We start from the raw sequence: 23,835 nt of genomic DNA, 5'->3' as shown, positions 1-23,835 counted from the left end.
GAAAACGTTTGACCTGTGTCATTGCCAACAAAGGGTATATAACAAAGTATTGAGAAACTTTTGTTATTGACCAAATACTTATTTATTTTCCACCATAATTTGCAAATAAATTAATCAAAAATCCTACAATGTGATTTTCTGGATTTTTTTCTTCTCATTTTGTCTGTCATAGTTGACGTGTACCTATGATGAAAATGACAGGCCTCTCATCTTTTTAAGTGGGAGAACTTGCACAATTGGTGGCTGACTAAATACTTTTTTTCCCCACTGTATGTGTGTGTGTGTGTATATATATATATATGGGTGTTTAAGTTGGACGAAGGGTTCGGTTCACCCCTTGTGCCTTTGGACAGAGGGACATCGGTCCTAGCCCACCACAGTGACTGGGTTAAGGGCCAGGACGTCAAACAGCACTCATCCATCCCTAGAGAGGGGTGGTGCACCTCTGAGAAAGACACACAGGGTGCCTTGTGAAAGCAGCCAAGTATCCCCGCTATCTAGCAGGCTGTCCCATAGATAGTAACTCACCTCATTATGTTGCCTTGTATGTCCACCCTACAGGCCCCCTCAGTGCATTTATTGGCTCAATCTTTCAGACAGTATTATACGGACCCACTGTTTCCCCACCCACCCCTAATCCCAAATGAGTGGTTTCATCCGTTCAGACCCCCCCCCGGTTTCGGATCAACTTATTGGTTTTTCCTGAGAAGCGATTGGTCTTGGGTGTAGAATTTGAGAGGGGGCCAGGTTGGCGCAGAGCTACGAGGCGAGAGATCTAAGATGGAGAACAGGACAGCCCGTTAAACGAGCAGGGTTTAACCTCAGCAGCCCGTCTGGGTGATGTCACCGCCCGAGCTCTTGGTCACCTCCATGGTGGTGAAGATCTGGAAGAGAGGGAGGAGAAAGCCCGTTGAGCTCTGCATCGTAGCGAGGTGGCATGACTCGTTCGCAATATTATTTTTTATGGTCAAAGCCAAGCGAGCAAAGCTCCAACCATAGAGATGGATAGAGGGTGCACTTGCCACGAAAGACTGATGGCATTCGCCTTGAACATTATGTAGTTACCTATGACAGGGGTTCTCAGTGGGGTCCGCGGACAAAGTACTGCAGAGGGCCCGCAGCCAAATCTCAAAATATATGTATTTTCGTTATTCTTTACAAATATTACTAAAAAGATTAAATGGATTTTGGCCAAGGAATCTGTGAAATAAGTTGAGGGTGTAACACAATGCAATGTAATATTATTAATCTACAGTGTATACTACCGTTCAAAAGTTTGGGGTCACTTATACATTTCCTTGTTTTTCGAAAGAAAAGCAATTTTTTTGTCCATTAAAATAAAATAGATCAAAGACTGACGAGACTGACGAGTTTCAGAAGAAAGTTATTTGTTTCTGGCTATTTTGAGCCTGTAATCGAACCCACAATTGCTGAAGCTCCAGATACTCAACTAGTCTCAAGAAGGCCAGTTTTATTGCTTCTTTAATCAGCACAACAGTTTTCAGCTGTGCTAACAATTGCAAAAGGGTTTTACATTTTTACATTTTAGTCATTTAGCAGACGCTCTTATCCAGAGCGACTTACAGTTAGTGAATAATTTTTTTTTTTTTAAATACTGGCCCCCCGTGGGAATCGAACCCACAACCCTGGCGTTGCAAACGCCATGCTCTATCAACTGAGCTACATCCCTGCCGGCCATTCCCTCCCCTACCCTGGACGACGCTGGGCCAATTGTGCGCCGCCCATGAGTCTCCCGGTCGCGGCCGGCTGCGACAGAGCCTGGATTCGAACCAGGATCTCTAGTGGCACAGTTAGCACTGCGATGCGGCGCCTTAGACCACTGCGCCACTCAGGAGGCTAATGATCAATTAGCCTTTTAAAATGATAGTTGGATTAGCAAACACAACGTGCCATTGGAACACAGGACTGATGGTTGCTGATAAATAGGCCTCTGTACACCAATGTAGATATTCTGTTAAAAATCAGCCGTTACCAGCTACAATAGCCATTTACAACATTAACAATGTCTACACCATATTTCTGATCAATTTGATGGACAAAAAAATTGTAGTGTATGTTCTTAACCCTGGGAAACATGGGCCTGGAGGCTCACTGGGTTATGGTATCCACAGTACCAATTATCAATATTTCAACTCAATACTTCCATTACCCATTTTTTTCCCCTTCATAAATTAACTTTAATTTCTGCTTTAAAACTGCAACGTTTTCTCTCCGCCTCTTGAAATACTTTGTAGAATTGCAGGAAATGTGCATGACAACTGTTACATTTTCTCTACGATGCCAAGAGGCGGGCCTTTAAAAAAAGGTTCCTTCCCTGGGCCCAAGACTTGGTTTGTCCAGCCATGCACTGTCAAAGTCATAAAACGTATTGTATGCAATTTTCTATCCAACTCGAGTTGTGTTCTGATGAGGGGATCCCTGATGAATTTGAGAACCCCTGACCTATGGTACTAACGGTCACCTGTTACAGTGGTTTGTTTTTCAGCCTTCAGTTGACAATACTTCTTCAATTCTTGATTTGAGTTCTAATTTGTCTAAAAATCTGTCGTGGCTCACTGCCAGATCAACTCAGGCAATCAGACAGTGCTCGGAGTATGAAACCACTTTTTTTGCACTGTGGAGGGACTTATTATACCTGCCACCATGTTGTTGTTTTTTTTTGGGGGGGGGGGGATGTCTATCAGAGGCAGTCACAGAAGCAATTCATGGGAAAGATAGGACGTACGCCCTCTATCCACCTAGGTAGAGCATGGTGCTTCCAACGCCAATGGTAGTGGGGGCAAAAAGAAGGGAGCAACTAAAATGAAATGCGGCCTGCAGCTGGTCTGGGATCAGTCTTACCTCAGCGCAGGTGGGGTGTATGCCGATGGTGTTGTCAAGCTGCTCTTTGGTCACGCCACACTTCATGGCCACGCCGTAGCCCTGCGTCACCTCTCCCGCGTTGGGCCCCAGGTAATGGAACCCGATCACACGGTCCTGCAGGGAGAGAGAGAGAGCGGTGTTACGGGGTCTGATAGATCAAGTGTATCGGTAATCTACCATTTTGTTATGTTAGCCAGACCCCGCATGTAGGAACGTGTATTCTTCTTCAATATGGCTATTGAATTTGGTGTCAAAGTGACAATGGGTTCACATAGCCTCTTGACCAGAGACAAGGGTGGAAGCCTTTTGTTCCCATGTAATTTCTCTGGCTCCCGCACATTCTCCGTTTTCAATGTGAGAAGGTCTGAACTCTATATGGCAAAATAGGTGACAATAATTGCTGTACCTATGAATTAAACAGGTAGTCAGGTAAGTTTGAAAAGAGGGGGGTTCTTACATTGTCCAGTTTATTGCAGATGATCTTGGAGTAGCACTTGTTGTTGTCCCTGTTGGGGATGGTGAACTCCAGAGGCCAGAAGAGACTGTGGTACACCTACACAGTTAACAAGGACATTAAATACACATACCGTAAAGGCAGAATAACATGCATTTTATTAATACTAAAAACATTTCTGTTAGGTATCAGTTAGAAAATATGAAAGAAGAAGCAGAAACCATAAGTGAACACACAGAACCACACAAGTTATGGTTTTCCACTGTCAAATAATAGTAGGCCATTTTAGCTGGCGAGTCGAAGGCTTTGTTCCAGTGTCCACATTTCAACTGGAATGCTAGCTAGAGTGCATATGCGAGCAGAGACAAAATGTCAGTTGATATCGGTCCGATATGTATTCTTCAGTGCCAGTGGGCTGCGAGTGTGTGTGATGTGGCTGAAGTACCAATCAGGGCCTAAAACTAACTTTGGCTACCAGCCACTGTGGCAGGTAGTTGTAAAAAAAATAAAAAAATCTACCAGTCCCTCAGATTCTTTTACCAGACAATTTCTGGTTGCTGCCATAATTACAAAATAAATATATAATACAAAAAATTAACACGCTTACTAATCTTTCTAAAACAAGAAATGTATTACTAGTAAGAAATAATGTGGTATATTGCTCAATTTAATATTATGTGACCTGAGTCTTTTAACCAGAACATCACAGATAAGACCAATTCAGCTGCCCCTTTAAGGTTACCTAGGTAACGAGGCGTGCCTGTGAGGAATCTCAATAGTAGAGGCCAAAAATGTCTCTTTGCTAGCAGTGGAAGCAAACTCCAAAAACATTGAAAAGCAATGTAGCCTGTGAACATAACAACGTATACTGAATAAAAATATAAAACGCAACATGTAAAAGTGTTGGTCCCATGTTTCATGAGATTAAATAAAAGATCCCATCAAATGTTCCATACGCACAAAAAGCTTGTTTCTCTCAAATTTTGGCCACAAATTTGTTTACATCCCTGCTAGTGAGCATGTATCCTTTGCCAAGATAACCCATCCACCTGACAGGTGTGGCATATCAAGAAGCTGATTAAAGAGCATGATCATTACACAGGTGCACCTTGTGCTGGGGACAATAAAAGGCCACAAAAAATGTGCAGTTTTGTCACAACGCCACAGATGTCTCAAGTTGAGAGAGCGTGCCAGAGAATTGAATGTTCATTTCTCTACCATAAGCCGCCTCCAACATCATTTTATAGGATTTGGCAGTACGTCCAACCGGCCTCACAACCGCAAACCACGTGTAACCACACCAGCCCAGGAACTCCACATGCTGCTTCTTCACCTGCAGGATCGTCAGAACAGCCACCCGGACAGCTGATGAAACTGAGGAGTATTTCTGTCTGTAATAAATCCCTTTTGTGGGGAAAAACTAATTCTGATTGGGTGGGCCTATGCCCTCCCAGGCCCACCCGTGGCTGCACCCCTGCCCAGTCATGTGAAATCCATAGATTAGGGCCTAATTTATTTATTTCAATTGATTGATTTCCTTATCCGAACTTGAAGTCAGTAAGATCTTTGAAATTGTTGCATGTTGATGGGGCGGCGCACAATTGGCCCAGCGTCGTCCAGGGTAGGGGAGGGAATGGCCAGCAGGGATGTAGCTCAGTTGGTAGAGCATGGCGTTTGCAATTCCTGGGTTGTGGGTTCGATTCCCACGGGGGGCCAGTATGACAAAATAAAAAAAATAATGTATGCACTCACTAACTGTAAGTCGCTCTGGATAAGAGTGTCTGCTAAATGACAAAAATGTAAATGTAATGTTGCGCTTATATTTTTGTTCAGTATAAATAGCCAAGAAACACAAGGAAAATCTCAATTTAGTACACAAGTTAGACCAACTTTTATGCACATTGCTTCTAAAAACAAAATCTTTCAAGTGTGCACAGCCCCCCAGACAGGCAGTGTTGCTGCGCGAGGTGGGATAGCTATAACGTTAGGATTCTTATTTCTTTGTGCATTACCAAATATGAAACAAAACGGCAGAAATATTTCAAAAACTACTACTGCAGCATTTATTTTTCTATAAAATCACAACTCACGTGGCCATACTTGACTTTTGACTATTTTTATTAAATGCTCGCACTGTAGAACCCTGAGTGTGACCACCCACCAATGTGGATGGTGAATTAGACATTCTTACCCGCCAATGCCAAAATCTACCCACATTTGGCAGGGTGTTCATTTTAGGCCCTGTTACCACTAGGCTGGAAGTGGAGCATGTGTACCTCCAGGTTGTCTTGGCCGTACAGCTCGATAGCTTTCTCCTCAGACAGACCACAGGCGCCATACTCCAGAGGGGTGAACACCGTGGTGGGAACATTCACGTAGTCACACTGCACACGACAACATTCAACCGCAGTTAATAATAACAACAAAGAGGGTGTGACAATTGACCGTCTGTACCAGGTGGTGTCACATCGGAGGTTTGCCAGGCAGAACATCCTACAGTACGATGATAGAAGCAAGGGAAATACTGTAAGGGGTTTCTCCTAGTTTATACATTTTAGGTAGGGAGCAAAGACCCCACCACATAACACCAACATCCATATTTTCATTTGAAAGCAACAAGCTAATCTCCTCAAAGCAGAGGCACAACAGAGATAGTAAGGGGGGGGGCACACTGCCGAAGGGTCACACTGTCAAACTGCCATGGTCTACCAATAGAAAATGTCCGACAATTACCTTGAGCGAGGCGCCCGTGTACAGCCGGCGTGCCAGCAGCTTGCCAGCCTGGATAGCCACGGGCGTCAGCTCCCACTTGCCCTCCAGGATGTCTCCGATGGCGTAGATGTGCGGCACGTTAGTCTGCTCCTCATCATTTACCGGGATCTTTCCGTTCCTGGGGGAGGCGGAGAATGAGAGAGTGGAAGCTTAGCGAGGGGAAATTATCTGACTAATTTTAGATCCCCATGGAGCCACAAAGGGGCAGTTCCCTGGCTTGAGAAATGTCACTATACAAAGAACTCTGTTCTATGATTTCACGGGTAAACCAATAACAGGATGTGTTGGGGGGGGGGACAATTTTTATGATGCATTATTTAAGTAAAGAAAATACCATATATGTCTAGGTTTTATCTGACAGTGACAGACAAAGGTCGTAGCCATGAAGAATGGGACTGAATGACTGACAGAGTGGGGCCAAGATCTTGTCATGGCCAATACGGAGAAAAAGTATACAGACGATGATATAGCATGTAGCGCAAATGATGAGACCGTCTGTGCCAGAGTTTTCTGCATAGACTAAGTGATTTTTCCTTAGTCCCAAAAGTATTTATATTTTTTGGAAATAATTTACGGAATGGTAAAATGTTTTCAGTGTCAATTTAAACGACCAAAACCAGATAAAGATATATAATTGTCTTATGAATAACAGCGAATGTGTAGAATTGTATGAAATTAGCTTTAAAAACCACCTAAGCCCCATTTTGATCCCAGAAAAACCAGTATGTATGCATTTGCATAATCTGATCTGATATCTGACCATGCAAAACAATTCCGACCAGGTCTAGAGAGTTTGGAGAGAATATGCGTGTGTGTCTATACAAGAGAATGTCATGCCACAATGAACAACTTCTCAAGTCACATTAAAACAACAAGCAATTTCACTGTTATTCATCACACAATTAGCTTTTGTCAATAACCCCTCCTACCCTCACGTAACCTACACTCATGTATTACAACCTCGTGGTGGCCCTGGAACCCCGGTGCACCTTGAGCCGTGTGTCAGTCAGTCAGCCCCATGTTAAATGCTGATAGGGTCCCAGTCATATGACTGACTCAGAGGCGCACTCATGCGATTGCTTAATCTCTATGACCTAAAGCACTCTGTAAGGCTGACCCATTCATAACCAAACACGATGTTAGGAACAACATGAAAAACACGTTGTCCTCAATCCAGTTTACATGATTGTAAAGAAGCACAAGGTTTTTAGATACAGGCGGGTCCTAATGTTACAGCATTTTATATTTACATTTTTGTCATTTAGCATACGCTCTTATCCAGAGTGATTTACCGGAGGAATTAGGGGTAAGTGCCTTGTTTATGGGCACAGAGATTTTTCACCTAGTCGGCTCGGGGATTTCAACCTGCGACCTTTCGGTTACTGGCCCAACATTCTTAACTTCTAGGCTATTTGCAACCCCAGCACAAGGGGGTTTCTCTCCTTACAAAGCTCAAACTATTTTTTCTTTAGGGGGTGGATCAACTTTAATATTGCATATCGATTGTGGCTTCTATCAATGTAATTGTCTGCGTCATTTCCAATCCCCACATATACACACACAGTGCATTCGGAAAGTATTCAATGTAATTCATTCCCCTTGTCTTTTTCCATATTTTGTTAAATTACAGCCTTATTCAAAAACGGATGAAATTGTCCCCCCCCCCCCCCCCTCATCAATCTACACACAATTCCTCATAATGAGAACGCAAAAACGGGTTTAGACAGATTTGCACACTTATAAAAAAAAAAAAAAAACGGAAATATCACATTTACATAAGTGTTCAGACCCTTTAGTCAGTACTTTGTTGAAGCACCTTTGGCAGCGATTACAGCCTCAAGTCTTCTTGGGTATGACGCTACAAGCTTCGCACACCTGTATTTGGGGAGTTTCTCCCATTCTTCTCTTCAGTTCCTCTCAAGCTCTGTCAGGTTGGAAGGGTAGCATCGCTGCACAGCTATTTTCAGATGTTAGATCGGGTTCAAGTCCGGGCTCTGGCTGGGCCACTCAAGGACATTCAGAAACTTGTCCCGAAGCCACTCCTGCGTTGTATTGGCTGTGTGCTTAGGGTCGTTGTCCTGTTGGAAGGTGAACCTTCGCCCCAGTCTGAGGTCCTGAGCACTCTGGAGCAGGTTTTCATCAAGGATCTCTCTGTACTTTGCTCCGTTCATCTTTGCCTCGATCCTGACTAGTCTCCCAGTCCCTGCCGCTGAAAAACATCCCCACAGCATGATGCTGCCACCATCATGCTTCACCGTAGGGATGGTGCCAGGTTTCCTCCAGATGTGATGCTTGGCATTCAGGCCAAAGAGTTAAATCTAGTTTCTCATGGTCTGAGAGTCTTTAGGTGCCTTTTGGCAAACTCCAAGCGGGCTGTCATGTGCCTTTTACTGAGGAGTGTCTTCCGTCTGGACATTACCATAAAGGTCTGATTGGTGGAGTGCTGCAGAGATGGTTGTCCTTCTGGAAGGTTCTCCCATCTCCACAGAGGAACTCTGGGGCTCTGTCAGAGTGACCATCGGGTTCTTGGTCACCTCCCTGACAAGGCCCTTCTCCCCCGATTGCTCAGTTTGGCTGGGTGGCCAGCTCTAGGAAGAGTCTTGGTTGTTCCAAACTTCTTCCATTTAAGAATGATGGAGGCCACTGTGTTTTTGGGGACCTTCAACGCTGCAGAAATATTTTGGTACCCTTCCCCAGATCTGTGCCTCGATACAATCCTGTCTTGGAGCTCTACAGACAATTCCTTTGATCTCATGGCATGGTTTTTGCTCTGACATGCACTGTCAACTGTGGGACCTTATATAGACAGGTGTGTGCGTGCCTTTCCAAATCATGTCCAATCAATTTATATTTTCCACAGGTGGACTCCAATCAAGTTGTAGAAACATCTCAAGGATGATCAATGAAAACAGGATGCACCTAAGCTCAATTGAGTCTCATAGCAAAGGGTCTGAATACTTATGTAAATAAAGTATCTGTTTTATTTTAAATACATTTGCAAAAATGTATAAAAACCTGTTTTTGTTTTGTCATTATTGGGTGTTGTGTGTAGATTGATGAGGAATAAAAAATATATATATATATATCCATTTTAGAATAAGGCTGTAATGTAACAAAATGTGGAAAAAGTCAAGGGGTCTGAATACTTTCAGAATGCACTGCACTGTACGTACACATACCTTTATTATTTTCCCCTAACCCTACCACCCGTCCCCTAATTGAAATAAACTAATGAATCACACACACAGACCCCGAGCTCAGGGTGGCAATAGTGCTGAATCACCATGACTGTGGTGATTCTTAAAGGTCACCATGACTGTGGTGATTCTTAAAGGTCACCATGACTGTGGTGATTCTTAAAAAGGTACAGGCACACACAACCCCCCCCCTCTACGTCTACGTCTCCTTGGTGACGGCTGCAAGCGCGAATGGGTGAATGAAATAAGGGAGAGAAACTAAAAGGGAAGGAAACTTACTTGGGGTTGACTTTGACCCCGGCTTGATCCAGGCCGATCTTTCCTGTACAGGCGTCGCGCCCCACGGCTATCAACACCTGAGGGAGGACAAGGAAGTCACCTGGTTAACAGGACGTTTCTCCAGCTGTAGCGTGTCATTAAAACATTCAAATAAAGCAGGAATTACTCCATTTCGCTGACGAAACATATTCTAGTTATGACAAATGCTCTAAGACGGACAACCATGCAGAGTTAATTCCTAATGCAATATGGTTGCGGATTTAACTCTTAACTATTGGTTTCATTTATAAGTGCTAGATTGACTTTGGGACGCCTAAGCTATGGGATATTGGGGGTTAAGGGGATGGTGATGCGTACGTACAGTGTTGTACTCTCCCTCGATGGTCTCGTCTCCCTCCGTGCTCTTGGCTGTCACCTTCAGCCTCCCAGGAGTGCCTGCCTCCAGCTCCTCCACCTGAGACACACACACACACACACACACACACACACACACACACACACAAATACAAATATCTTGCATACAATTAGTTTTATATCTAGTTACAAAATGTCGAACGCTATAATGGCCAGGTGAACTGAAGGAATCTTTTTCTCTGAAAGAGCACGTGGTTTCTAATTTAGTTTGCCTTCACAGGCGAACAGCAATCAAGGTTAGACTTAAACTGATGACCGGACTCTTTAGATAGAGAGCAACAGATTACACAACTTCCCCGATGACAGAGCGATTTAGTACCAGGCATTTCCAAGCCATGAGTCATAAAAGCCCTGAACAGCTGAGGAAACCTACAAGGTCCTAGTAGACAAACACTTTTTGAAATAATTTAAAATACTAGCTGTGCTTGATTGAGCTTACCTGTTGCAATGGAACCAATAGAAAAGTTCCAACAGTGCACACACTACCCACCTGACATTTCAGGCAGGCTAAAGCAAAACGAAAGATTTCAAAAAACTATTTTAACCCAGGTCTGGTAGTAGATAAGTCACATTGGCTCACCTTGACAGGGACGTACTTCCGGAGGAACTTTACGCCATGCTCCTCCATGTGCTTGCCGGCACGGTTGGCCATGTCCTGGTCGAAGCCCCTCAGCAGGATGGAGCGTACCATGACTGTCACGTCCAGGCCAAGGCCCGCCAGGAAACCCCCGCACTCCAGCGCTACGTAGGATGCCCCGATCACCAGGGTCTTGCCGGGGCAGTGGGGCAGAGAGAACAGGTCATCACTGCGTACAAGGGAGGGACACACACAGGAATAGCAGCCAGAGTAGAATGCACCTTCGTTAAAAACATAATGCTCTTAAATGTACCAACGCCACAATTCACCCATTCTTTCTGTAATTAGCATGTGAAATACTTGGATTGTCAGATTGATTCACTAAACAAAGTTACATCTTTAAAATGTCAACAGTTAATCTCCCAAACTATACACAAAAAGACTGGTGAGCCTGGGACTTTATGAGACCAGTAGATAAGTATGTCATCTGAGAACTTAGTTATTCAGTCACAATTAGGGCTGACCCCATTTAGTCAACTGGTCGATTGTTTGGTTGATAGGCTGTTGGTCGACCGAGACTGCTTTAGTCGAGCAGTAGCAAAAAAATTAAATAATTAATGGTGTACAAGACACCTGCCTGATTGGCGCCTGTCTGAGTGGACTAATCCATTGTGGAGGCCGTGGGGATGTCACAGTCCATCACTCTAAGACGTGCGACTGAAATTATATATGGTTATATTATGTAAGAACAATGGTGCAACAAAGAAAAGTTATATATTTTATAACAAATGGGCCTTCTCCCACGTTGGATAGTGGTCACTGTCCACGGTTCTGAAATTGGCTCATTTCCTAGACCATGTTGCTATGTGCATAATAGCAAGCAGCAGCGGAGTTGGGAGACGAGAAAACGGCACTTGCCTTAATTGTCTAAGAAAAGTGAGGAAACAAACTTAATTAGGTCTATAATCAATAGCCTAACTATAAATCATCCATATACAGTACCAGTCAAAAGTTTGGACACACCTACTCATTGAAGGGTTTTTCTTTATTTGTACTATTTTCTACATTGTAGAATAATAATAATAATAATAATAATAATATGCCATTTAGCAGACGCTTTTATCCAAAGCGACTTACAGTCGTGCGTGCATACATTTTTGTGTATGGGTGGTCCCGGGGATCGAACCCACTACCTTGGCGTTACAAGCGCCGTGCTCTACCAGCTGAGCTACAGAGGACCACGCATCAATACAGAGGAATACATCAAAACTCTGAAATGACACATATGGAATCATGTAGTAACCAAAAAAAAAAAAAGTGTTAAAACAATGAGATTCTTCAAAGTAGCCACCCTTTGCCTTGATGAAAGCTTTGCACACACTTGGCATTTTCTCAACCAGCTTCATGAGGTAGTCACCTGGAATGCATTTCAATTAACAGGTGTGCCTTCTTAAAAGTTAATTTGTGGAATTTCTTTCCTTCCTAATGCATTTGAGCCAATCAGTTGTGTTGTGACAAGGTAGGGGGGTATACAGAAGATAGCCCTATTTGGTAAAAGACCAAGTCCAGATTATGGCAAGAAAAACTCAAATAAGCAAAGAGAAACGACAGTCCATCATTACTTTAAGACATGAAGGTCAGTCAATATGGAAAATTTAAAGAACAGTCGCAAAAACCATCATGAGCTATGATGAAACTGGCTCTCATGAGGACCTCCACAGGAAAGGAAGACCCAGAGTTACCTCTGTGGCAGAGGATACGTTCATTAGAGTTAACTGCACCTCATATTGCAGCCCAAATAAATGCTTCACAGAGTTCAAGTAACAGACAACAGCAACTGTTCAGAGGAGACTGCGTGAATCAGGCCTTCATGGTGGTCGAATTGGTGCAAAGAAACCAATATGAAGAAGAGACTTGCTTGGGCCAAGAAACACGAGCAATGGACATTAGACCGGTGGAAATCTGTCCTTTGGTCTGATGAGTCCAAATTGGAGATTTTTGGTTCCAACCGCTGTGTCTTTGTGAGACGCAGAGTAGGTGAACGGATGATCTCCACATGTGTGGTTCCCACCGTGAAGCATGGAGGAGGAGGTGTGATGGTGCTTTGCTGGTGACACTGTCTGTGATTTATTTAGAATTCAAGGCACACTTAACCAGCATGGCTACCACAGCATTCTGCAGCGATACGCCATTCCATCTGGTTTGCGCTTAGTGGGACTATCATTTGTTGTTCAACAGGACAATGACCCAACACGCCTCAAGGCTGTGTAAGGGCTATTTGACCAAGAAGGAGAGTAATGGAGTGCCTACTCAGATGACCTGGCCTCCACAATCACCCAACCTCAACCAAATTGAGATGGTTTGGGATGAGTTGGACCGCAGAGTGAAGGAAAAGCAGCCAACTAGTGCTCCGCATATGTTGGAATCCTTCAAGAAGCTGGTTGGGAGAATGCCAAAGCTGTCATCAAGGCAAAGGGTGGCTATTTGAAGAATCTCAAATATAAAACACTTTTTTGGTTACTACATGATTCCATGTGTGTTATTTCATAGTTTTGATGTCTTCACTGTTATTCTACAAATGTAGAAAATGAAGAATAACCCTTGAATGAGTAGGTGTCCAAACTTTTGACTGGTACATCTCCAGAAATAAGCCACATCCTACTTCTGTTGCCTGTTTGAGTGTTTGTTTAATAGCCTACTGATTCCCTGAGCACCAAGCCTCACGCAACCACATCTGATAAACTATTTCCCAAATCCAGCTGTTTTTAATCTTTGCTATGCTGTAATAAAGGCTTTACACTTTTTTTCCTCGTTAGACCAGTCTCTTCTTTATTATTTATTTTGTGTTGTTTACAAAATTATATTTATAATATTATTATTATTATTATTATTATTAATAAAAACCCTCCTTTTTCCTTGATCTCGTTGTTTTCATCATAATAAGTAATGTAATTAGTAGGCTTAGTATAGCAGCCTTGCATAACCACCATCGAACTGTAGGCCTAAGAGCGCATCCTCTTTAGTCTTAATGCCGTAACTTACTTAGGCCTATATTTCAATACTTACAGTATATAGGCTACTGTATCAATCACTTATTCGTTCATGTCATCACACGAGTCATTCATGATTTGAAATGCAATCAAGCATTTTAGTTTTAAAATAACAAAGCGACCATTTAATAATTAGCATTAACAATAAATAGGCCTAAACCGTTCCATTTCGGAAATTGCGTTCACTAATTAATGCGACTGTTTTTAGTCTTTGCTGTAATAAAGGTGTTACAAACTCTCTGGCACGCTTATAATTTAGAGTTGTTTACATTGGAACAAATGGTCAGACATTTATTGTAATCTAACAGCACCTGTTTGGCACACATAATATGCACGCAGCGCTGGCTACTCACCTTATTTTTCTTGATCTCCAGTATTTTCCACAACTAGTCAAATGTATTCTACACGTCTGACTTTCCCCTTTACCTCCTGAGCAACCAGTAAACATTCCCCCGTTTTGAGTTTATTTGTCACGTCCTCCATTTTGCTGTCACGCGTTAGTGTTAAGGGTTTGTTATAACCAATTTATTGATGTAATTATGATATGCTATAGGTCAGGCCCTATTGGTCACGTGTATACAACGTGCATGCGACGCATACGTGTCACGTAAAGAGAGCAGCGAAATAAACTGTTAATGTTCTGTGGTGGTCGCTGCAGCAGGGAGGACAGGGAGAAAACAGGTGCTAGTCACACAGTCACTTGCTGTCTTTTTTTTTTAACACAGCAAGTCTGAGCACAATCAAATCAATTGCGGTCGGACTCCTAGTCATTTGTGTCTTAATTTCATCAAACAGTTCGCTTATAGCATCAGACAAGCTCAGTGCAGATAGTTGATTTGATTAAAACACATTTTTAAAATGTCGACCAATCGATTGGTCAAAAGAACAGATGACTCTTGGTCAACCAAGATTTGTTTTAGTCAGGGACAGCCATAGTCACAATACAACCATTAGACATAGAACCTGCTTCAAATGGTACAGAGATGGCTACCAGGGTCTGTTCCTATGACAACAACACACCAGTCTACAGCAGCAGGGGGTAATCTTCTAGGAAACCTGTGTTTAGGCTGGTGGGAGATTATAGTCTTACTAAATGAGTACCCTGAGATACAAGGCTTCCTGTGGTGGAAATGAGAAAAGTGAGCTTACTTGCAAAGTGTGTGTGTGTGTGTGTGTGTGTGCATGTGTGTGTCAGAGCGCAAACTCAGCTACAATGTTCCACATCCCTTATACCCATCCACATGTTACATGAGTCAGCATTACAGACAAATGCTTTAATCTGTACAGTCTTGGTAGAGCTGGGTCATATTCACTAGGCTCCAAATGGAAGGACACAGACAAACAGGGAGGGATTACCTGATCTTGTCCAATTAGAAATGCTTGTTTTTCCATTTGTTGCAAAAGGTTTCGCCACGGTGTGCACTACAGAATACAACCCTTCAGTGTGTTTGTCTCTATTGTGGTGATTGAATAACGAGGGCTTTCCCCTGGCTGAACGGCAGTGTAATTGGATTGCGGGTTAAATAATGCCTGCTGTGTGCTGGGAGGGAAGGAGGAGGGGAAGGACTCACCTGGTGATGCAGTACTCTTTGTCTCCGGGGATGCCCAGGTAACGTGGCCTCTCGCCCGTCGCCAGGATAAACTTTGCGGCCGTATGGAAGGTCTCCTTCCCTCGCTTGTTGGTCGCCTGGTGGGTGGAGGGGGTAAGTAGGGTGTCAAACATTCTTCACAGATTTATTTTACTCTCGTACACACTAAATAATTTCCATTAAAACCAACACTTAGCCTCATCTCATTTGTTGAGTGTGGTTAGCAAGAATCAATGCGTCAAGTCAAGGGTGTGCGGTTTAGAACCTCCCATGGGAGAGACAATAGCTGCTTTACTAAGTGCTGTGAAGTGTACAGAGCCATTAAATATCTTTGGGATTAGTTTAAGCCAAGGAACTAACAAAGCTAGTTACTATCCAGTTTGAGAATACATCATGTGCTGTGCATCTAAAACAGTTCACATCCATTTTCACACCGAATTGACTGCCTTCTAAACGGGTAAAATGGAAGGCAGTCAATTCATTATAAAGCATTAATAACTGTGGTCAAACATCTGCTTGTAAACTCACGAAGCGCCGACCGACCTTGATTTTGTGCGACTCGATGAACTCAGCATAGGAGTTGACGTAGTTGACGTTCTTGTCGCGCAGCGCCACCCGGTAGCCCCAGTTCAACGAGCCAATGTAGTTGTTCACCGCCGTCTTCATCGTCTCCCAGTTGTGCTTCACTAAGAACCAGATGAGAATTACAAAGTCAACAATGACCACACAAGTCTTTAGTTGTTTACTACCATTACTGCAAAAGTACTCCCCTGGAAATGTAACATTGACATTTCCATGACCTTCGGTTACCTCAGGCTCACGAAGAGGGCTTAAACAATAATGTTTTCAAATCAAAAAGTGACTTATACCTTCTCATGTTTCATTCCTAGCACTGGCCATGGCTCTGCTCCAATATCCTTACTACTTTGGTTGAGTTCATGTGTTGGGTAGAGATGGGCATTTGAATGTTCGAGTACTCACCCCCAAAAAATTCAGAGTACTCGGAATGGGGAGAAAAAGTATCTACTTTAGAACACAAGGGCAAGACCTGCACTGGAAGAAAATACTTTTGGCCATTTATCTATATGCCAACAGTACACAACAATGCCTCATTTATCATAACCATTAGCTATAACACATCTTCATTGCTAAATTGCCTCATATACTGTATATTGAGTCCATAAAAAAGCAAGTGCCCTTTAAGATTCATTTATTGAAACCATAATATGAACTGGTTATATTATATTGTGGAACACAATCTTCCAAAAGGCTGTAACCTCAGCAGTGGCGCTTGCTTGTAGAAGCCTGTGGCTGTGCAATGGCATAGCCTTGCTTGGTTAATTTAGCAGACAAGACACTCTTATTTTCCAAGCCCTTATCACAGTCAAGACACCTATTACATAGCAACACAGGAGGTTGGTGGCACGTTAATTGGGGAGGACAGGCTTGTTGTAATAGCTGGAGCGTAATGGTATCAAATACATGGTTTCCATGCGTTTGATGCCATTCCATTAGTGCCGTTCCAGCCATATTATGAGCCGTCCACCCCTCAGCAGCCTCCACTGTTAATAGAAAAAAACATGAAATATAGCAGAATAAAATAGTACTGAATATTTTTCCAAATGAAAAAGTTGCCAGTGCGAAGTGATGCGCGTCTAGAACAGTTACAGTGAGTGAAAAAAGTATTTGATCCCCTGCTGATTTTGTACGTTTGCCCACTAACAAAGAAATGATCAGTCTATAATTTTAATGGTAGGTTTATTTGAACAGTGAGAAACAGAATAACAACAAAAAATCCTGAAAAACGCATGTAAAAAATGTTATAAATTGATTTGCATTTTAATGAGGGAAATAAGTATTTGACCCCTCCGCAAAACATGACATAGTACTTGGAGGCAAAACCCTTGTTGGCAATCACAGAGGTTAGACGTTTCTTGTAGTTGGCCACCACTCCTCTTTGCAGATCTTCTCCAAGTAATTAAGATTTCGAGGCTGACGTTTGGCAACTCGAACCTTCAGCTCCCTCTACAGATTTTCTATGGGATTAAGGTCTGGAGACTGGCTAGGCCACTCCAGGACCTTAATGTGCTTCTTCTTGAGCCACTCCTTTGTTGCCTTGGCCGTGTGTTGTGGGTCATTGTCATGCTTGAATAGAAGGAGGTTCTCACCCAAGATTTGACGGTACATGGCCCCGTCCATCGTCCCTTTGATGCAGTGAAGTTGTACTGTCCTCTTAGCAGAAAAACACCCCCAAAGCATAATGTTTCCACCTCCATGTTTGACGGTGGGGATGGTGTTCTTGGGGTCATAGGCAGCATTCCTCCTCCTCCAAACACGGCGAGTTGAGTTGATGCCAAAGAGCTCGATTTTGGTCTCATCTGACCACAACACTTTCACCCAGTTCTCCTCCGAATCATTCAGATGTTCATTGGCAAACTTCATATGTGCTTTCTTGAGCAGGGGGACCTTGCGGGCGCTGAGGGATTTCAGTCCTTCACGGCGTAGTGTGTTACCAATTGTTTTCTTAGTGACTATGGTCCCAGCTGCCTTGAGATCATTGACAAGATCCTCCTGTGTAGTTCTGGGCTGATTCCTCACCGTTCTCATGATCATTGCAACTCCACGAGGTGAGATCTTGCATGGAGCCCCAGGCCGAGGGAGATTGACAGTTCTTTTGTGTTTCTTCCATTTGTGAATAATCGCACCAACTGTTGTCACCTTCTGACCAAGCTGCTTGGCGATGGTCTTGTAGCCCATTCCAGCCTTGTGTAGGTCTACAATCTTGTCCCTGACATCCTTGGAGAGCTCTTTGGTCTTGGCCATGGTGGAGAGTTTGAATCTGATTGATTGATTGCTTCTGTGGACAGGTGTCTTTTATACAGGTAACAAGCTGAGATTAGGAGCACTCCCTTTAAGAGTGTGCTCCTAATCTCAGCTCGTTACCTGTATAAAAGACACCTGGGAGCCAGAAATCTTTCTGATTGAGAGGGGGTCAAATACTTATTTCCTCATTAAAATGCAAATCAATTTATTACATTTTTCCCATGCGTTTTTCTGGATTTTGTGTTGTTATTCTGTCTCTCACTGTTCAAATAAACCTATCATTAAAATTATAGACTGATAATTTCTTTGTCAGTGGGCAAACGTACAAAATCAGCAAGGGATCAAATACTTTTTTTCCCCTCACTGTATTCTCAAAGACTGATCACTTGAAACGGGGCTTAGTTTGGTGCGTTGAAAGACAATTTCTTCATGGTTACAAAACAAAATCTGGTCTTCCTTTCGATATAGGCGTACAGACATACAATTTAGTTAATCTGCCTGTTCTTTGGAATGTTCTAAATGGATTAATAACTCCACATTGAACACTGTATGGTGATGAATTACGGCCACATCATCGGTTTGGTCAGTAGGCCTAGGCTTAATGATTCTGATGAAAATACACTTTCTTAATCAAACTTGTGATTTTACATATTTTCAGCGTGGAATCTGTCTATGTTTAGGGGTTATAGCCTAGGCTAACCAATTCTAAATGGCACTAGCAGTTCTCAAATTAGCCTAAGTGGAAAATAGACCGGCTGGAATTATTCCAAAACTGCAGCTCGTTGTTGGAAACTGTCGTTATTTGGCAAGGAATGTAGCTTGTGTATCCCACCAGTTAGAGGCATTTGTTTTATGCCCTCCATTTTTAATAGGCATTTATTATTATTTCTGTAGGCCTAATGGGAGATTGTGTGCAAACTCTGCACGCGTGTGTAGAGGGAGCAGTCCTAACGGAGAAGAACTGTGATGCTTGCCTTGGTTTCTTTTTTGTTGTGTTCCGCAAATGCACATGTACAATTGGAACACTAGAGTCAAAGCAAATTAACGTCGTCTTCAAGACAATATCATTTTCAGGACAAGCCACAAAGCACACTCCACCAAATAGTTTTACAGTACTTGAAATGTTTTTTGTTTATCGCTGGTTAGAGATCGAGTTTTAATGTCCGTTCGAGTACTCATGCCCGCTCCTAGTGTTAGGCATGCATTCCAAGTGACTAAAATGGATATTAGAACCTAAACCGCTGACCCAGACGTTACCTGTCTCCTCGGGCAACTCCCACCCAAACTTGCGGGCGTCCTGCATGGAAGTCCCTAGCAGGGCCGTCTGGTGCATCAGCTTCTTGGGGATGCAGCCCACGTTCACGCATGTGCCGCCCAGGCCTGTCCCGAGCCAAAGACACATACAGAATCACACATTTGGAGATTTCATTTGGATCCACATTGACACATGCAGACATGTTGCTACTGATAACAGCAGTATTCTGCAAGCTATTTTGATTTGTGCTTCGGTGGGCCTGCAGCAGTGTGCTGTAAGAGGATGTCTGAAACAACCACAAATAACTACCAGTTCAGTCGAGGAGACGCACGTGACTCAACTCATCAATGTCCATCGAAGAAGAGTGTGACACGTGAAGCCATACTCACCCCATGTGTTCCCTTTCGGCGTGGGCACCACATAGTCCAACACCATCACCTTCTTGCCCAGCAACGCTGCCTCCTGTCCCAGGAGAAGCACAAGAGGGCAGACAGCCATTTAGACAACTTGATTAAGACAACCACTGGTCAACTAGCTCAGCTTGTATGCTTTAGTTGTATTGCTGCGATGACGAGCCATCTGAAATACTCACCATGGCTGTCTGAAAACGTTACTAGCTGTCATGTCTTTGCTTTTTCCCATCCTAACTTCATCTCCAAGCTCTTTAGAGGGAGCTTGGGTCCTCTCCTCCAATGCGCTTTGAGAGGAATTGAGGAAACAAGGACAGAGGACGCAAGGATTGTACAGCTAGTAACGTTCTCAGACAGAGCCCATGATAGACTGGACTACAGCCTTCCTTCATGGGCCTCAATACTACACTAGAAAGGTGCAGGTCTGGAGGCAAGGTTGATTTTAAACGCGTTATCTGGGAGGCTCTTACCTTTGAGCAGGCCAGGCCTCCCGAGCCGCCCCCGATGACGATGAGGTCGTAGTCGTAGACCTCATTCTCCCCGCACAGCAGTTTCTGCAGGACACCATCTTTGTGGGCCTGAGAAGAGGATGACGACAGGTGGTCAGATACCATGGCGAAAACAATATTAACCCAGCAGTCTTAAAAGGGCACAAAAAAAGGTCTGCTTCTGGTGGGAAATAGACAAGTGTAATACAGTAAGGACACCAGCATGCTAATTTATGATCCCAAAAATGGTGCTTACTGAAAAGTGTGCATGGCTATGAGAGGCGGCAGGTAGCCTAGCAATTAAGAACGTTGGGCCAGTAACCGAAAGGTCGCTGGTTATAATCCCTGAGCCGATTAAGTGCGGGGGGGAAAAAATATGTCTATGTACCCTTGAGCAAGGCACTAATTGCTCCTGTAAGTCGCTCTGGATAAGAGTGCCTGCTAAATGACTAAAATGTAAAAAGGGTATTCTACATTCAACAGCGACGCTGACACCATTCATGCCGGAGGGATGTTCTCCGTGCCACATGATGGAAATTAACCAGCATTTGCTAGAAAAGGGCAAGAGACAGAACACATGGTGATATTGTCAGGATTATAATACATCAGGAGAATGTGTTTCAAGTGAAATATACGCTATTGTGTCATGCTGACAAAGTGCTAGATTATGCAAAGCATGACCAGGCAAAAAAAAGTGTATCATTAGCTAATTGCAGCTCAGTGTAGAGGGAAGAGAATACTCTAGGTGTGGGTGTTCTTAAGGAGCCATTTTGATGTAAAAAGACAAATGGAGTGCATTTTGATGTAAATTGGCTTAACCACACTTGACCCAAATAGATTCACTCAACCCTTGTTTCTGGCAAACGGACAAAGACTCTCTTTCGTAATATTGCGACACAATTAAAGCCTGCGGTGGGCATCATTTACCACATGCTAAAATGAAAGGGGAACCTATGACATCAAACGCAAAGATATCTTTCATTGCCACAACCTGAGATTTTAGCCTAAGTTTGATGCATGCTTGAATCTCAAGACAGGATAAGCCCAAGATTCTAAAAGCGGTGGCATTTGCAAAACCACGAGTGAATTGAGAATGATCTGTGGTTCATGAAAGCAGCTACACCGATCCATACCTTCATTGTTTTGTCACAGCCACCGACGTGTGTCTTGTTGATGAAGACATTGGGGACAGTTTTCTGTCCGGTCATCTCAAGCAGCAGTTCTTGATAGTTTGATCCATCCTCTAGACACAACCGTTAAGAGATGTTAGCAGAGTAGCAGCTACATTTATATGAAATTAATCATTAATCCTACTGTTCCTTTCATATCTTTGACATGTACACTAGAGTCATATACATGACATGCATTCATACACCATCGACTTCAATTCTAAGTGCTGACAGCCTGTGCAGTCTATAATGTAAATGTACTTTGGTTCTGCAAACAAACACAGTGTGTTTAAATAAATTGCATAATTCAGTACTGGAAATCTTTTCTAAGTGTATTTGCCAGAGCAATAGTTATTCCATGCACAGTGTGTATTTATACCAGAACAGCTGTGACTGGTGAGAGATCAAATGGCTGGGGGGGAGACTTCATCCGTATGCACTTGAATAGCACACCCATCCGGCTATTCTTCATTTATTTATTTTATTTACATATAGTAAATAAGATGTGTGAATTTAGAATGGGCCAATATCATGCACCTGTCAGAAGGGGGGGGGGGGTTCATCCATTTTAGTCATTTAGCAGAAGCTCTTATCCAGAGCAATTTACAGTTAGTGAGTGCATAATTTTTTTTTTTTCATACTGGTCCCCCGTGGGAAACGAACCCACAACCCTGGCGTTGCAAACGCCATGCTCTACCAACTGAGCTACACGGGAATAGCGAATGGTCCACAATTGGCCCAGCGTCGTCTGGGTTTGGCCAGTGTAGGCCGTCATTGTAAATAATAATTTGTTCTTAACTGACTTGCCTAGTTAAATAAAGGTAAAATAAATAAATAAAATAGCAGGCCTAGCCTATAGAAAGCTGATCGGCTCTTCCTCTTTTTAATAGAGCCATCAAAACTATTTCCTCAAGCAATTGCATAGCCTATAGAAATGTTGCGCAACATAGACGTCTAGGAACACTTATTTCACTTTCGATTTAATTTGCATTGATGTCAGAGTGATTGGAGGGACAATAGAGTGCGGAGTACCAGGCAAGTTTGGAAGGCTACTAATGTACATCAGCGGCATCAGAGCGCAGTTGGAGAAGCCTAGTTACCGTGACTCAACTGCAGTCATGAGTCGTGACTACCGGTGTGGCGGTATTACAGTCACAATAACAGACCAAGTTGGTACAATTTTGATCATACCGATCAAAGACAACTACACAATTTGTAAGTCGCTCTGGATAAGAGCGTCTGCTAAATGACTTAAATGTAAACGTAATGTGGTGTGACTGGCATAAATTGAGAAAAGACAGTGCTGAGTACACCCGTCTTCCAAGAAAGAAGCTTGACAAGTCCTGGGAACAACTCCTTACCAATTAAATCCAACTCCACTACATTGCAGTTCACGTTCAGCTCCTTGAACAGATCCTTCACCTGGAAAGAAAAAGATGTATGCTGCTTGAACCCCGTTGTTTTATCTTCGCGGTATTATCTATTTATAGGGCTATTACCAGCGATGTAACTCGCTAGCCAGCGTGGTAGTCATCCAGCTAGTTCTGCGTAACGTTACACAACAACGTAACAGGGAGATAAGCGGCGCCTCAGTCAATACATTTTTTCATGGAAAGCTAAAACACTAGTTAGTAGTAAAGACAACTAAAAGTTAGTTAAGTTTTCTAACGTTAGCCCAAGATATCTACCTAGTTATGGACCCAGGACAATCCTCCCTAGGCCCGACCCGTATCCTAACAGGTCCGGGTCTAGACCAGACCCGATTGGGTGGACCAGTGAAGACCTCTACATGCAGCCAATTACCGTTACTTGCGGGAGAATGTGCCTAACTTACTCGCGGGAGAAATAAGTAGGACAAAAGAAGCTAGCTAGCCAGTTAGACAAAAAGTAAACGCATATGTTGGACTTACCTTCACACAAAATGGACAGTGGCTTTTACTGAATACCAACACTTGATTAGAATCAATAAGCTCCTGTATCCGAGACTTTAGTTGATTCCTCCCGGTGTCATTGTCGATGGGAGGCATTTTCGGACTATTTCCGTCTGCCTTACCTCTTGGCAAGCTTCAACTTGTGTCTAGCAATGGAAGAGAGGAGCGAAACTCCCTCCAACTGATTGTCCTTGCGAATAACAGATAAAGAGACTCTAGCTAGCTTCTGGACTACAATTCCAACGGGACAACTTTTGTCCTCATTTCGTTTCAGCTCCCGCCCAGTACATCAACACCCCGCCCAGTACATCAACACCCCGCCCAGTACATCAACACCGCGAAATGTCTTGCGTAAATCTTAGGTCCTGCCTGCCTGCCTGCCTGCCTGCCTGCCTGCCTGCCTGCCTGCCTGCCTGCCTGCCTGCCTGCCTGCCTGCCTGCCTGCCTGCCTGCCTGCCTGCCTGCCTGCCTGCCTGCCTGCAGCCACAAATGTCTAAACCCCGCCTATTTCTACAATTTCAATTCTTAAAATAAAATCTGATTT

The 23,835-nt window shown here is 43.4% G+C and overlaps 1 protein-coding gene across 1 annotated transcript; it reads right to left on the bottom strand.

Annotated features, from left to right (window-relative positions):
- Positions 1 to 161: 161 nt before the first annotated feature.
- On the bottom strand, positions 162 to 23,524 carry LOC311133217 (thioredoxin reductase 1, cytoplasmic-like). The gene is made up of 16 exons (XM_084166704.1): positions 23,271 to 23,524; positions 22,722 to 22,782; positions 21,325 to 21,434; positions 20,174 to 20,281; positions 19,683 to 19,755; positions 19,296 to 19,418; positions 15,759 to 15,901; positions 15,198 to 15,313; positions 10,580 to 10,805; positions 9,947 to 10,039; positions 9,586 to 9,662; positions 6,071 to 6,227; positions 5,614 to 5,721; positions 3,341 to 3,436; positions 2,863 to 2,997; positions 162 to 884 (listed from the first exon to the last, which is right to left on the bottom strand). Exons 1-16 carry the CDS (start codon positions 23,385 to 23,387, stop codon positions 822 to 824), a joined length of 1,806 nt encoding a protein of 601 aa, XP_084022830.1. The 5' UTR covers positions 23,388 to 23,524; the 3' UTR covers positions 162 to 821.
- Between the last annotated feature and the right edge of the window lie 311 nt (positions 23,525 to 23,835).

This window comes from Coregonus lavaretus (assembly GCF_964263955.1).
Source record: "Coregonus lavaretus genome assembly, chromosome: 8".
Classification (NCBI taxonomy): Eukaryota; Metazoa; Chordata; class Actinopteri; order Salmoniformes; family Salmonidae; genus Coregonus; species Coregonus lavaretus.
This window is presented reverse-complemented; position numbering and strand designations above follow the sequence as displayed.

Bases quoted from the DNA above. Each gene is read 5' to 3' on its own strand.
- LOC311133217 (XM_084166704.1), bottom strand. From the start codon at position 23,387: ATGCCTCCCATCGACAATGACACCGGGAGGAATCAACTAAAGTCTCGG. The intron at 19,756-20,173 runs GTAAGAGCCTCC...CTCCTGGGACAG, and splicing joins GAGGCCTGGCCTGCTCAAAG to GAGGCAGCGTTGCTGGGCAA. The intron at 9,663-9,946 runs GTACGTACGCAT...GTCCTCCCTCAG, and splicing joins TCGAGGGAGAGTACAACACT to GTGTTGATAGCCGTGGGGCG.